Below are 15,082 nucleotides of genomic sequence, written 5' to 3'. Positions count from 1 at the left end.
GTATAAATTAGCCTTATAGATAGTATTTATACCCTATTTAAGATTATCTTTCTAATATCTTATATCTTACCCTTTTCTTTTTAATAGGTAGTAGCTTATAAGTAATATCTATTTATAGTCGATATTCCTTAGTATCGGTCGGTAGGATAAGTAAGGATATAATTATATTACTTATATATTATCTTAGGAGACCTATTAGAGATAGTAGTAACCTAGTAGAAGTATTCCTAAGCGCCTACCTAGCGTTTACCCTTAAAGATATTTTATTCTATTCGGCTTCTATAGTTAGTCCTTCGCTACTAATTAATAAAATCTTCGTTAACTATCTCTATCTAAAGAAGAAACTACTTCTTTCTATATAGACTAATAGGCTTAAAGGTCTCTAGAATTAGGATAGGTATCGCTAGTTATATAAAGATTAAGCTAGGAGTTAAAGTTAGTATTTTATCTTCGTCTAGATTAAATAGCCTATCGGATATAAAGAAGGAGAGTATATCTATAGGGTTATCTTTAAAGACTAATAAAGGATAGTTATTAGAGAACTAGGATATCTAGCTCTATAATATATTAATAAGTAATATATAAAAGAAGGTAGGAAGTAAGGCTAGGGGGTAATAGGAAAGATATATAATTATCTTTTTATTAAGGTAAATAAATAATTAGAGGTATTACTATAAAGGAAAAGTAATTAATAGATAATTTAAGATAGAACTAGCTAGATTCTAGATAGTGATTAGCTAATAAGACCTACTCTACTACGGTCCTTACGGTCTAAGACCGTAAGGACCGCTAAGGGACCGCTAAAAGACCTCTAGGACCGCTAAGGGACTGCTAAAAGACCTCTAGGACCGCTAAAAGACCGCTAAAGGATTGTAAGGACCGCTAAGGGACCGCTAAAAGATCTTAAGGACCGCTAAAAGACCTTAAGGACCGCTAAAAGACCGCTACCCCCGCTTAAAGAGCGCTACCTTAGGGATAGCGGATTATATATAGGTTTTTAATAGCTATAATAGCTATTAGAGATCTAGGCTAAGGATATTAATAATATCTTAGTAGATAGCCTATATTTCTAATAGCCGTTAAGTATTTTATAACTAGGGAAATTAATAGTATCTAGATAGTAGATAGTATTAAATTCTAATAGCTATCGAAATTTCCGATAGCTATTAGAAATTAATACTAAGGATATTAGCTAGCTAATATATATTTCTAACTATAAAACTAATAAAACTCCTACCCCCCCCCTTAACCTCTCTACTAGAGTAGTAAAATACTTAAATTTTAGTTAGTTCTTATACTTTAATAAATAAGATTCTAATATATAAGCTTATTTTACCTACTTTATTAATGATTAGGCCTAGTTTATTATAAATATTAGTATATATACTAAAATAGTGTTTACTAATAGTAATAAACGTAGCTAAATTATTAGTTTATACGGCCGAAAATAGAAGGTCTTAGCAGAATTATAAATATACGGGGGACCGTACGGGGGACCGTAAAAGACTATAGGGGACCGTAGTACGGTCCTGACTACTTTAAAAAAAGACTAAGGACCGGAGGTCCCGGTCCCGGTCCTAAGATTTGGGACCGGACCCGGTCTTTACCGAGGTCTAAACCACAGTTTGGCCGCGACTGGCTACTTTTCTTTTATCTATGTATACATTTATGTGTACTAGCATACTTTCGGGTCCGACAAGGACTGATTTTGTACGGTAGACTCGGGTCGAGTCTTATTAAGTAGGGGAGGATGTAATCCTAGGCGTACTTTACCTTCCTTTAACCTTATATGTTCGGCCCCTTATGGGTACTTTCTGCCATATTTTACCGCACTTATGTCCTTATAGACATATTCGCTTACGATAATAACAGAACATGCTCTTACACTCCCGTTATCTCACTATCTCCGATATAACTAGGGTAGTCGTATATATTCTCTATACTAATTAGACTTATCCCTCCTTTAACGTAAACCGAAACTAGGTAAGAATAAGCGAGGATAGATAATAGGAGATAAGAGGTAGTCTTTTACTCTACGAAGGAAGACTAGTAGTACTAGATAACGGAGACCTTAGGGTATATCTACTTAATAAGGTCTATCGTTAACTATATACTATATATCCGAGCGAGACTAAAATAAAGGCCCTTCTCTTAAGTCGCTACTAGTAGCCTAACTAGGTAACCGACGTTAAATAATATATAGATAATTATCGAATTTATAAGCGGATAAAGATATAGAGAGACTGACCCCTAGGGTTATTATAACTACTCCCTACCCCCGATCGGCTATAGTAGTATATTATAATAGATTTCTAGATATTCCCTAAGGATAAGTATAGCTACGACGTAGTATTCGTAGTATACTATCGCCTTAGTAAGCGCTAGGCCTCTATCCCTTATAAGATAACTATAACCGAAGAAATAGCTCGATTATTTATTATATATCTTTTCCGATAGATAGGTATACCTAACTTAATTATATCGGACCGTAGAGGATAGTTTATATCAGCGTTCTAGACTAAGTTCTACCGAATTCTTTATATTAAGCGTAAGCTATCTACCGCTTACTACCTGTAGACTAACGGCTAGACCGAGATAGCTAACTAATAGATAGCCTAACGACTAAGAGTAATAGTTAATAAGTACTAAGATAACTAGTCCGAATAGCTACCGATAATTAACTTCGCTACGTCCGTACTATACTAAGACTCGATAAAAAGGTCCCTCTTCTTTATAGAAAGAGGATACGAGCCTAGAATATTATTCGATTAGGACCTACCTACCGACGCTTCTCTTTCGCCGTAATTAACTAGTAATATATAAAACTTTATAGAACGAATCGAACGAATCTAGAAAGAGACTACTAAAATAATTAACTATATATAAAGGCTCTAACGTATATAGGCGAATAAACACCGCCGTAAGGTAGATTTCGACGTAGGAGATATAGTCTATATTACTATATACTATTAGGGACTAGACTACCAAAAGCCGGAAGCTATCGGACTAAGCTAGCGGACTATATAAGATTATCGCTAAAGAAGGCTATATATTTAGGCTTGAGCTACCCCTATCTATTAAGGTCTACCTAGTCTTCTTGCTAAATAAGCTACGCTATTTATCGAAGACCGATCCCTTACTAGGTTAGATCGATGATCCGCTACCGCTAGTACTAGTTAATAATTAGCAAGAATAGGAAGTCGAAGGGGTCCTATAGTTACGCCTATACTACCAAAAGCTATAGTATAAGGTTAAGTAGCTAGGCTACGATAAGGACAACACTTAGTATTACGTAGCCGACTTTAAAAATACGCCGCTAAAACTAATAGATTTCTACCGACGATACCCTAACTCCCCTAGACCCCTAAAGAACCTATAGATCTAGCTAGCTATAGCAGAAGTCGACGAATTTATTAGTAACTATATCGACGATAATATCCTAGAGTCTCGGGGCGAGCCTCTTTAAAAAGGAGGGCTATATAACGCATAACAGAACGATAGACGGAGATTACCTGATAGACGCGGAGTGATAGAAACACCCGACCAAGCTAACCTAATAGGGCCTGTTTGCATAAGCTCTCTACAAGATAGTTACCAGAGCCTCCGTAGTTTCTTCCTTCTTCACCTTCGTTGTTTCGTGAATGCACCTGGTTACTTTTCCAGTTAGCTCTTTCCATGATCGTAACAATAAGAATATTGATTGATTGATAGCTGTAATATTATCGCTAACATCTACCCTAGTTTTCCTTTATAGCTTATATAAAGCCTTTAGAATAGGCTCGTAGCCCTACTAGGGGTTATTTTGTATTTGATATTGTACTTATAAGGAAGGCCAGAGAGGGGGTGAAGCGGCTCCTCAAGATCTACTAATAACCTTCTTTCCTTGTTATCCACCTATAGCGATCGACAAATCAATATGATCATTAGTTTCTATCTCTACTTTTGTTATTTCATCATAAGTCTTTTATCAGCCACATTTCAGTGGTTGTCAATACCTTTCCGACAACGCGCCTAGAGGACGACTATACCAATACTAGCTAGCAAGCCGCGGAACTGGTCGGCACTAGAGCTAGCGTATAACGCGTGAAACCAAGGAAATCCGAAAGAGCTTTGAACACCTACAATACACCATCGACGAGCAAACTGCGCTGATTCAAGCCGCTAGACCTAAGTTGAGAGAGATGGAACACGGCCAGAGTGGGCTATAGACCTAGAATGCGAAGCTACAAGAAGAGGTTCGAGCGTTACGGACGCAGATCGAGGGCCTAATGGGCCAACCGCCACGCGATCGTGGGCCGCTGCAGTCCCTCGGAGACTATTATTCTAAATACCCACTTGGGACACCTAGTTTCAGTTCAGGGGTGCGGATGCTTAAAACGCTGCTTGGACTGCCTACTTACTGCCTGTCCACTTGCCTGTTAGGCCCTGATATGCTTGAGTCGCTTGGAGCAAGAGCTGTCGCATGCCTGGAGGCATGTGTCGCTTGGGTTAGGCGAGGGAACTATTAAGCTACTGGCTAGAAGGTTTTGGCTCTGCAACTCCACTAGCCTGTTGGCTTTTCCTTACAAGATTAAGAAACCAAGAACTTAAATTGCCGAGCTTGCACCAAGGTGGCTTTTAATAACTGTGTTCCTGCCAACGGAGAGAATCACGAGTATAAATATGTTAAGAGATGTATTATACAAAACCAAGAAGGAAGGTTGGTTTGCTTGCCGATAAACTGATTTATGATTTTTCCACTAGCGAAACAATATTTAACTGCGATTGGACATAGGCAGCCCTCGGAGACAATAGCGGAGCCCCCGCTATACCGCTCCATACGCGGGAGTACAGATCATTTCCGTTGGAGCGGCATACTGGGAAAGCCCATTCTTCCGTTCTTCCGTTCTTCCGTTTAACCTTCAAAGGTTAGAAGTCACATGAAGCAATCGGGTTTTATCAGGGACCTATTTCCCCTCTTTTGGCCAAAAGAGGTGGGGGAATTCAACTTTGGTTCCCCAGAACGGCATCTCCGCCGGGGGCGTAGAGAACCCACGTGGATTTGCTCTTGTAAATTGAAGAAGCCGCTGTGTCGCGGCTTGAGACTTGCTTTTTTTGTGTCCAGTGTTAGTTAATTTCCAGACTTTTCCCCGCGAACACGGTACAAGGGTGCCCAAAAAGCCTTGCAAGAAATCACCTCGTGTAACTTCGACATCCGTGTCCGCGCCGCCCCCGCCCCCGCCCCCGTTTCCGCATGCAAATGCCACACCGCTATGTCTCGATGTGCTCCATCATAGAGAAACTTTCTTAGTCCTGGCTAAATTTTAGCTGCACATCAGAGGCTGTAAATGTAAAGCGCTTAGGCGGTTTTTGATTCGCTATGCACTGATTCAAGTTTATTGATCCAGTGGGAAAGGGATCGGCTATTTCTTCTTCGAATCGGCTCCTTTAACTCGATTTATTGGGCACTTTCGTTGCTGGTCTAGGGTAGGTAGATTATTTTTTGCAAATTGATGCAATATACATGCGAGAGGACGAGTGCTGGAATTAAAAGGTATATATATAAGGCCCCCTGACTCCTTTCAACCTCACCTCCATCGCCTGGCCATTTTGGCTTCAATTTCTTCTCTCTCACAAATTCTTATGGTTAATCAGCACAAATAATTCTGTACTCTGTCCAGACCAAAACAACGTTAATCCTGGGAGTATCCCGTGTCAGTCAACAGAGCATACAGTATGGCTGCAGACAAGATCACGATTGAACACAATGAGGCCAGCGACGGGGGCAATCCGCATAGGAAGGACCCTACTACCATCGCTGCAAATGCTCAACTGGCCACCGAAATAGAGCACACCATGAGCTTCTGGAAGGCCATCAGAATCTACAAAAAGTCAGTCTTCTGGTCGTTCATCTTTTCCCTCGCTATCATTATGGACGGTTACGACACGGCTCTCTTGGGCTCTCTCATGGCCTATCCTTCATTTCAGTCGCGTTTCGGTAAACCTGTCGGTTCCGGCTACCAGCTCGAAGCTGCTTGGCAGGTCGCCTTGACCTTGTCTAACCCGATTGGCAACATTTTTGGTATATTCATCAATTCATTCATTACCGAGAAATTCGGTCACAAGCGATCTTTGCAGGGAACCTTGGTCTTTCTCACGGGGGCCATCTTCATTCCTTTCTTTGCCCAGTCGATTGAAGTTTTCTTTGTAGGCGAACTTCTCTGTGGCCTTTGCTGGGGTGTCTTTACCACAATGGCTCCCGCGTATGCTTCCGAAGTCTGTCCGGTTATTTTGCGAAGTTATCTCGAGACCATGGTTGTTCTCTGTTGGGGCATTGGCCAGTTTGTGTCTTACGGTGTGCTAGCAGGCCTATCCGGCAGAAAACATGACCCTTGGGGCTGGCGCATTCCCTTGGCTGTTCAATGGGTCTGGATTGTGATCATTTTCCCTGTGGTCATTTTTGCACCGGAGTCCCCATGGTGGTACGTGCGCAAAGGTCGTATCGAAGATGCCGAGCATACAACCATGCGGCTATCCGACATGAATTACGTCCAGGCCAAACAGAGTGTGGATTTGATGATCCAGACCAACCACCTTGAAAAATCCATCGCCGAAGGCACCGGCGTTCTCGACTGTTTCAGGGGTACTAACCTGTGGCGCACGGAGATCGCATGCGTCACATGGACTTTACAGCAGTGGACTGGCTTTGTCATTACCGGTTATGCCACCTACTTCTATGAGCAGGCTGGTCTAGTAGCCACCCAGGCTTTCCACATGAGTGTTGGCCAGGGTGGTCTACATTTTATCTGCACCCTCTGTGCTTTCCCTCTCACTGGTCGCGTCGGGCGCCGTCCCCTGCTGCTCTGGGGAATGGTCGGAATGGGCATAATGATGTTCATAATCGGATTCATCTCTTTAGCTCCCTATACTTCCGCCCAAGGCTATGCCGAATCCGCCATATATCTGCTTTGGTTCACGATCATGGAGCTCTCCATTGGGCCTGGTGCATACATTGTTGTTGGCGAGGTCTCCACCACCCGTCTCCGATCCCAAACTATTGGTTTGGCGCGCAACGCTTGTAACGTCATCAATATCCTGAACAGCGTTGTTGGCCCCTATATTTTGAACCCTACCGAGGGAAACTGGAAGGGAAAATGTGGATTTTTGACGGGTGGTCTTATTGTGTTCTGTTTCGTCTGGGTCTTCTTTCGTCTACCTGAGATGCGTGGTCGAACGTACGAGGAGTTGGACATCTTGTTCTCCATGAAAATTGGTGCCAGGGACTTCAAAAATCAGCCCGTGGATTTGTCCTCTCACAGAAATGCTCCCAAGGCCAACCTAGATGCGGAGTGAATCTTCACGTTAAGAGGCTTCTGTATCTGGTCCTTGCTTGCCCGAAATCCCATTGCCATTCTACCAGCTAGGTCTTTCCTCACTTGAGTGCTGTCCAAAACGTACACATTAGCTTCAATACAGTCTGGTTATTTGAGATGATTATAGCAATATCTCCTTCCAGGTGGTGGTCCCATAGCCATATGTACACTATATACATTCAAGAATCTGGTGCGACCTACATCGACCAGCCGAGTACACAGTTTTCCATAAAGCTGAAAGCTACTGATTGAAGTACAGCTCCAAGTCGAAGACAATATAGTTGAATAATATACGAATCTCCATTGTCAACAGATAACAGATATAGGCATGCGAAGGCCCGCAGTGCAGTGACCTTGACCACAGGGGATGTGGGGCTGACATAAGCTATGTTAGATGGTTCCTAGGTGAGTCAGGAGCCCGACCGGAGTAACGTGAAAGACCAGGCCGTGGCTTATCCGAAATCGCATTGCGTTAACAAATTGGTTAGCCTTCACAAATTTCGCGCTCAACAAGCGGAAGAACAATCGCATTTGTGGGGCTTCTTTGTGGGCCGTTTTCCTGGGACATCTGAACTTCATTGTATTATCTTACAATGGACAGACATTCTGGTCCCGTATGCCTTTCGCCCGGACGCTAGAGAGTCTTTTGGCCTGTTCCTGTTTGCACAAATAGGCAACCTTACATTAAATAGCCGAAATCGATCACGAGGGTGAGAAAGTCAAATACGGCCCAGAGATGGAACCGCTCGGCTCTTAATTTCCCTTTATAAGTGGGGCATTTCTCTCCCGTTCGTCGAGGTCAACGAAGCCTGGAAATCGTTAGATTAGCCAGCTTGAACTCTTCAAACCAGATACCATTGACATCTGATTAAAACGATAACTGGATTTCCTCTCATGGCTCAAGAACAAGACACTAAGGACTTCCATTCACAATGTCATTGTAGATATCTTGCTTGATTTTCTTTGAGACGAAAGTGGTATTGATTTAATTATTTATGCAGCCTGCAAGGTTTAAATAGGGGACAGTCCAGAACCGACAGAAGAAGGAAGAGCGTTATCAAATAGATAGGGGAAGAACCAAGCGCAGTACGGTCCCTCTGGGCGAGGCTTAGCAGCATCACCGTCTTTGAAATGAGGATGCTCCAGACATTAACATATGCGATATTATTGAAACATGGGAATAGTTGTTCCTGGCTACATGCCTCTGAATTCTGTATCAAATCCTCCATAACCAGGTACAATCTGAAAACTTTGTCAGTGACCATGTTACGAGTTGACTTAAAAATCTGCTCACCAAGGACTCAAACTGTGCCCAGTTAGAAATATCTGCGAGCGAACCTCCATATATGGAGAAAGGGTTGACAGCGCTAGTTTCGTCATATGATACTCCCGCGAGAGACTCGTTCTGGTTTGAACCTGACACAGGATTCCTATCTGTTGTCACGTCGTTACCAAGAGCAGGGTCTATTGGTCGCTCAACCCGCCTCATAACCTCCAGACGCAATTCCTCTAGCACAACGCAGTAACGGGTCGTTAGGGATCCCCTAATTACCATTTTAGATAAATTTCCCTGGCACTGCACTGCTGCAGTAAAGTACTCTTGATCAATATCTGTAGAGAAGGAAAGCTGATGAATCGAATGAACGTAAAGGATAATTGCGGCAGAAAAGCCGAAGTATGTGGTACCCTGCGCGCATGCTGTTAGACTTTCACCCATGTACTAAAGGAGCTTGTGTCATCACTTACCCAAAATGATCGGTACATATGGCCGGAGCTGATAAGTTTTGAGACCGCACCAACGATCTTGAGAGATGCCGCTAAACATTCATCCACACTCTCTTTCATCTGGGCTTCATGGAGGGTTATATGTTTGCCTCTGCTGCCAGGGCATGATGCCTGAACTAAATTTGCTAGAAGCAATGGACGATGCACGAGGATGATAGTATGCCAATAAAACAAATTCACAACATCTTTTTGACGTTGAAACAAAGGGACTAGCGGTCCTGAAAACTCTTCATTGATGAAATTTGGCACCTCGCTTCGCCATGCTCTTAATTTCCGTGCATATTCAAGAACGAGATTGCACCGTCTTGTAGTAGAGATAGGGTGGATCGAATACAAATCTCGAAGTACAACGTTGACGATGCGATGAAGTCTAACAATCTTTCAGTCTTGATACTCTGTTGGATCTTTCTAGAGCGTCGTAACGTACTTGTAATATGCCACTGGTGCTAGCATAGGTGAGAATCCGAGACGCCCTTCTGGGGGATGAGAGTCAGCATTGAGGAATTCACAGCTATCCATTTCACATGGTAGATCTTGGTCTATATCTTCCTCATGAAGCATCCTTGGTCGCCCTAGCACTATGCTAAGGTAGCTATCCAGGCAATATGCACTCCAAAAGGTCCTCCGGCGGCATTCGAGTTCAATCAATCCGTCATCGTTAACGGGTGTAGGGTATTTCTTCCTATGCAAGCCCATGGCAATAGCAATTCGTACTGTGGCGCCAAAAAGATCCCAGCAGTGATTCATACGTGACTGCGAAAGCAACCAGAAGCACTGGAATAAACGTGCTTGAACACTAGCGAGACAAGCAGCACCTCTTTCCTTTGAAAGATGGTAGTCGGCGGTGAGAAAATAATGAATGCTTTCGGTGGATCAGCTTAATTGATGGAGTTTTAACGCGTTGCACAGACCTTTTTAGATCATTGGTAGTTTGCACGTCGCTGAAATGTCCTTGTGCTGTAGCAAAAATTGTCCACAATACAGCACGCCGCGCCGGTGCCTCGCTTGTATCTGCCATTGCCCCCATTGTTTCGTGAAATTCATTTAGCCAAGCCTCGATTGTAGGCCTGTGAAAGAACCGGTCAATAGGCACCGAAAATTCAAAGTATTTTTGCACCAGCCGTGTTGTTTGCTCTTTTGAAACCATGACGCAGAAGGTGGCAGGGTCAAAATTGGGCAACGGCGTGTCACCAAAAGTAAAGTTAGTCGGATTATGGTTGCTCATATACAAACGCTGCTGCACTCGGTGCAGAAACGACACACCGGAAGCTGGCCCAATATAGTGACCTTGCAGGTCCGTTTGTGGTAGCTCAGGAGACGCCCTGGAGGCTGGTTCGGTGGCCAGCATGGGATTTATCTCACGTGCTGCGCCGATAAGAGGCAATTCCCGGGATCGCTCTACCATTGCACCGTTACTCTCTAGCATTGTGGAGTGGGATTGGTGATTGCTGGTCAAGGAAGCCACATCACGTCGAGTGACTCGGGGACGTGGACCACGGCGATAAGGGATGGCATAGGCACAACACGCACTAAGCCGCGAGCACATTTCGCATGGATGGGTTCCTGTGCATCGTATCTTCCTTCTGTGTGGCTCGCAGGCAGGCGTCAGCGCTCTTCTCAATAGTGATTGATACACTACCGACCTCTTGCACCTATCACATGCTCTTGTGACGCGAAGACGGTCTCTAGCTGTGGCATTCCCTGTTTGGCGCTGCCCCACCTGCGGTTGCTCTACATGTGGAGAAAACAAAGCTGACGAAAAGGCGGCATCTGTTCGTCTCGGGTTATTATCCATCCGTGATAGAATGCGTCCGGCGGTTGCCCAGATCAGAGTCTTAGGTACGGCAAGGCTATTGACAACAAACAGCATGTACTCTGAGTGGAACCAAGTGCGGATAAATGATGGTTTTAATAGCATTCCCCGGAGACTGCGGGGACCCCGCGTATGGCTAGAGTCCCCGCTTCGGAAGCTGCTATGATTCGGCCATTTTTGATACCCTGTATTGGTGGTATCCTTTTTGTCACTCTGAGCACTACTCATATTAGGGTAAGACTCGTATGTGTCGAACTTAGGAATACGGGTATCGCCTAGTAATGTGTAGGCCAATAGATCAAGACAGTGTGTATTGTAGAAAAGCTAAGCGACATGCGCAAAAAAAGGAGAAACTGCCAAGGAGCTAATCAAAACAGGTTAGTAGCCGGCTGAATAATACCGGTGGATAGCCATATTTCGACAGTATGCATTATCAGAGGTCGGAAGTCAGAGTTCTCCATAATTATATAACTATCATGCATATGCTATGAGAGCCATCCTGGTAGAACTGGTAGGCACAATTCAAGATTCACCCCTCCTTCAATATACATTGTTGATTATAGCGATGCGACTTATCCACACCTAACGGCCACAAGGTTCTTTCGGTGAAATTGGGACTTTACCAGCGGGGCTTTTCTCTATTGTAAGCTAGTCAACCTACATACAGAGATAGTTGGCGGCAGGAAACTTTGGCCAAAGCACCAGTACAGTACTCTGGAGTCTACTATACCTCAACTTGGACTTCATCAAATTTTCGCTCGACTAGATCGACTCCAAATGCCAGAAAGCTTCCACTGTCCTGCTTGCTGTGGTGTATTAATCCATTCGAGCTCATGTGTTCTGTTCACAGAAGTCTTCCACGTTAAACTCGACATATCGAATAGAGTGAAATGCACGAGGGGACTCTTCCCCTTCCAAAATGAGTAAAACGACCTTTGTTCATAAGAAGTCTCGCGAGCCAGAGGTAATTAATGTAGGTTACATGCCTTTCAATTTAACACAGTTTGGGCCACTTAGTATGAGACTGATCATTACGCTTTATATTTTTGGTGTTGAGAATGCGAAAAGAGAGCACACCACCATTTTGTCAAAGGATGGAGGGAAAGGATAAATGGAATTTCTTCAGTTTGTATGAGATGAACTTATAATTTCACCAATGATGATAGCCGTTTCTCATAGTACAGCCAGGAAATTTACTCTCATTGTATACAGCAAGTTATCGAAACTAGCATCCCTGGTCCTCGTAATCTCAAATTGAACGGGGTCCCTTCAAACACTTCCCGGTAAGCCATTGTATCCAAAGTAGACATTGACTTTATTTGGACATTTTATTCCTGAGTTCAATGTGAACAAGGGTACCTTGGGTGAGCTGGATGGTAATGTTTTGCCCACTGGTAGTGTACGCATGGTTTCCACTGGAGACCCAGTTTCCGGCACTGGAGTAACTGCCATGCTGAACAGAGGCGATACCGTACGACGCGATGTCACTGAGGGTGAAGTTGGCTTTGCGGGTTGTTGCAAGCAAGATGGCTACGTCACTCCTCACGATACCGATGCCAACAGCGCCACTCGTGGGCGAGTATGAAACAGGGATCGACCACAGGCTATCCGTCAAGTTGGTGCTGGCATTAAGCGCATTGAAAAAGACCATATCGGTACCCCCCGCTCCATTGGGCACTTTTGTTGCAAGGTCCGCAGAGAGAGACTTGAGGATTTGATTTGTGCTAATGACACCCGTCATATAGGATCCGCGAGGTACTGGGGTAAAGTTGCCAGCCGCCCTGTTCGCTGGAAGCCACATACCGTAGGTCTCCTGGTCCATCAAGTCGTAAACATTGTAGTAGCCACCGCCGGCAAGCGTGGAAAGAATGAGCCACTCAGACGTGGTATATTCGCCGCCGTTCTCCATGATCATTGGCACATTAGATCCCATGGCCCAGTTCACGTTAGTACCGCCAATGGTCACCTGCTGATGACCAAACTCCCATAACTGCGTGACATTTGAAATGTAGGGGTCCAAGCCGCAGAAATCGACACTGGTACCACCGTTGGCCCGCATCGCCTCGTTATAGGTGACCTGCACGCTGAGGGCAGAGTTGATATTTGATCTTGTCCAGACTGGGTAGTTGGACTCTTTAACCGCGTTGGCTAGATTGACTTGAAATTCCCACATAGTGCGTTGAACGAAAGCCGCCTCAGATGCAAACGCAGACCGAGCAGACCAGGTTGCTGGATTCTCGTAAATGGTGCCGCCACCTGTTCCGGCCTGTATCTTGTCGACGAGACCTTCGTTACTGATGTCCACACCAATAAGGATCTTTTTGTCCCCGTTTGCTGTGTTGTACCCTGCGACATGGTTCATAACATTCTTAAGCGCTGTCTTCTCCAGTGCTCGGAGCGAAAAGTCATTCTTGTCGCTTAAGTACCAGTAAACTCCGTAGGGACTTCCATGATTCTTCACCATCATAGGAACCACTGACCCGTCAGAAGCTAGAACTTTCTCTACTAAGATGTGCCTATAGACGAAGTATGGCACACGGTTATCCATGGTAGCGCCGGAGCTATCGGAGCCAAACCAGAGGAACTCCAGTTTGATGTCCGCATCCTCAGCCCAACCTAACAGTGTGTCAACGTAGGAGTAGTTCCAGCTGCTTTGCTTGAGAGCCACAGTGTAGGAGGTTCAGAGCTTAATGTCCCTGCAACAGAGGCGCCATTTGTCAAGGACGTTTGGTTGACCTGAGGTTGGAGGATGAAGCTGGCAATCTTGCTGGCGCAGTGGTTGATTATGTAGTCGGAGGCGTCAAAGTCGTAGTATGACACAGCTAAGACTGTGTCCCATGCTGGGCTGGAGGATGCAAGCCAATAGTCACTATCTCCAGTGACATTGATACCATTATGGTTAGGAGCGTTGTTCCAAGTCAATGTATCTGCGGACCAACTGTGGTTGGAAATGCCGTAAAGGTTTGCGAAGAATGCGGTGCTGTTGCTAGCCGCAGTAGGAACGTAGATTCGAATCTTGGCGGCATCGATCTGGTCTAGGGAATAGCTAGTAAAATCGAACTTCAGATAGGTCAGGCTCTGCGCGGTTGTGTTGCTATGATTGTACCCGATTTGACCATATTCGTTCGTCGCAAAATTCACAGAGGCCGAGGCTCCTCCTTGGATATAGGTCGACTCGATTGCAGCAAAGGAGGAGTCTGGTTGGACATCCATCCAGTACAGTTGAGTATTAGCCACTGTGAAGCCTGCGTCCGCTGCGACCTGGTAAGTAAGGCCTATTTCTTCTGGTGTCATCCCCACGCCAGGCGAAGATTGTCGGATCTGAGCTGGATGCCATTATAGAAGAACGGCGATCCATCGACCATGAGAACAGGTTTGTCATACGTATATAGACCAATGTCAACGTAGGAAATGTTTGGCTGCGTTGGAATTGAAACTGTAAGGTTTGCCTCAATGACCGGGTATGTTGTCGCCGTTGCTAAGCTAGCCCAGAGGACGGCCGCTGCAACTGCACCTGAGGTCTTCATTGCTAGCTTTTTGTGGACACGAGAACTTGATATAAAATTTGGCTGGGTGGACTGGAATTCTGGGCCTGATCGCCTGAAATCTCAACATCTCATCGCTGGTTCATGACCGGATTTTATAGTTAGGAGGGATAGGTCTGCAGGCGTCCGGGCTTAATTGCAGAGAGCTTGACTAGCTTAACCACCACAACCAATGAACATCAAGATATGCACTGAATCGGGGATAGTCCGGCTTAAAAGAATCAGAACCTGGAACATGCCGACTCGATTCACCCGACTCCGGGGGCAAGGAACCATTGCCAGACAAATCCAATGGCAATGGCCACCACGGAAATGAATGATATCCGTCGTAAGTTTGTCATAAGGTTGGGCAAATAGCCCAGGTTCCGCACGGCTTTTAGCCTTTTCCACATCCCTGCAATATGCGGTCAGGGGAACGTGGTGATCGTGTGGCTACTGCCAGGGGTAATTTAGTCGGCCGGTCATCCGTTTTTGTCCTTCATTACGACACGTCCTTCATTACGACGTGTGATCATTATCTCACCATCCATGTAATTTCCAAGTAGCTATTTCTAGTTAAACGTAATTTTCGAAAAGAGTCTTCTCCC

The 15,082-nt window shown here is 44.7% G+C and overlaps 3 protein-coding genes across 3 annotated transcripts; 1 reads left to right on the top strand and 2 right to left on the bottom strand.

Annotated features, from left to right (window-relative positions):
- Positions 1-5,715: 5,715 nt before the first annotated feature.
- On the top strand, positions 5,716-7,332 carry N7482_010033 (uncharacterized protein; the record flags this gene model as incomplete). The annotated part of the gene is made up of 1 exon (XM_056692157.1): positions 5,716-7,332. One exon carries the CDS (start codon positions 5,716-5,718, stop codon positions 7,330-7,332), a length of 1,617 nt encoding a protein of 538 aa, XP_056539863.1.
- Positions 7,333-12,265: 4,933 nt separating this feature from the next.
- Positions 12,266-13,498, bottom strand: N7482_010032 (uncharacterized protein; the record flags this gene model as incomplete). The annotated part of the gene is made up of 1 exon (XM_056692156.1): positions 12,266-13,498. One exon carries the CDS (start codon positions 13,496-13,498, stop codon positions 12,266-12,268), a length of 1,233 nt encoding a protein of 410 aa, XP_056539862.1.
- Positions 13,499-13,566: 68 nt separating this feature from the next.
- Positions 13,567-14,163, bottom strand: N7482_010031 (uncharacterized protein; the record flags this gene model as incomplete). The annotated part of the gene is made up of 1 exon (XM_056692155.1): positions 13,567-14,163. The coding sequence occupies one exon, from the start codon at positions 14,161-14,163 to the stop codon at positions 13,567-13,569; it is 597 nt and encodes a 198-aa protein (XP_056539861.1).
- Between the last annotated feature and the right edge of the window lie 919 nt (positions 14,164-15,082).

This window comes from Penicillium canariense, assembly GCF_028826845.1.
Source record: "Penicillium canariense strain IBT 26290 chromosome Unknown utg000007l_segment0_segment0, whole genome shotgun sequence".
NCBI classification, from domain to species: domain Eukaryota; kingdom Fungi; phylum Ascomycota; class Eurotiomycetes; order Eurotiales; family Aspergillaceae; genus Penicillium; species Penicillium canariense.
The sequence above is the reverse complement of the archived record's forward strand: the minus strand, read 5'-3'. Positions and strand labels throughout refer to the sequence as shown.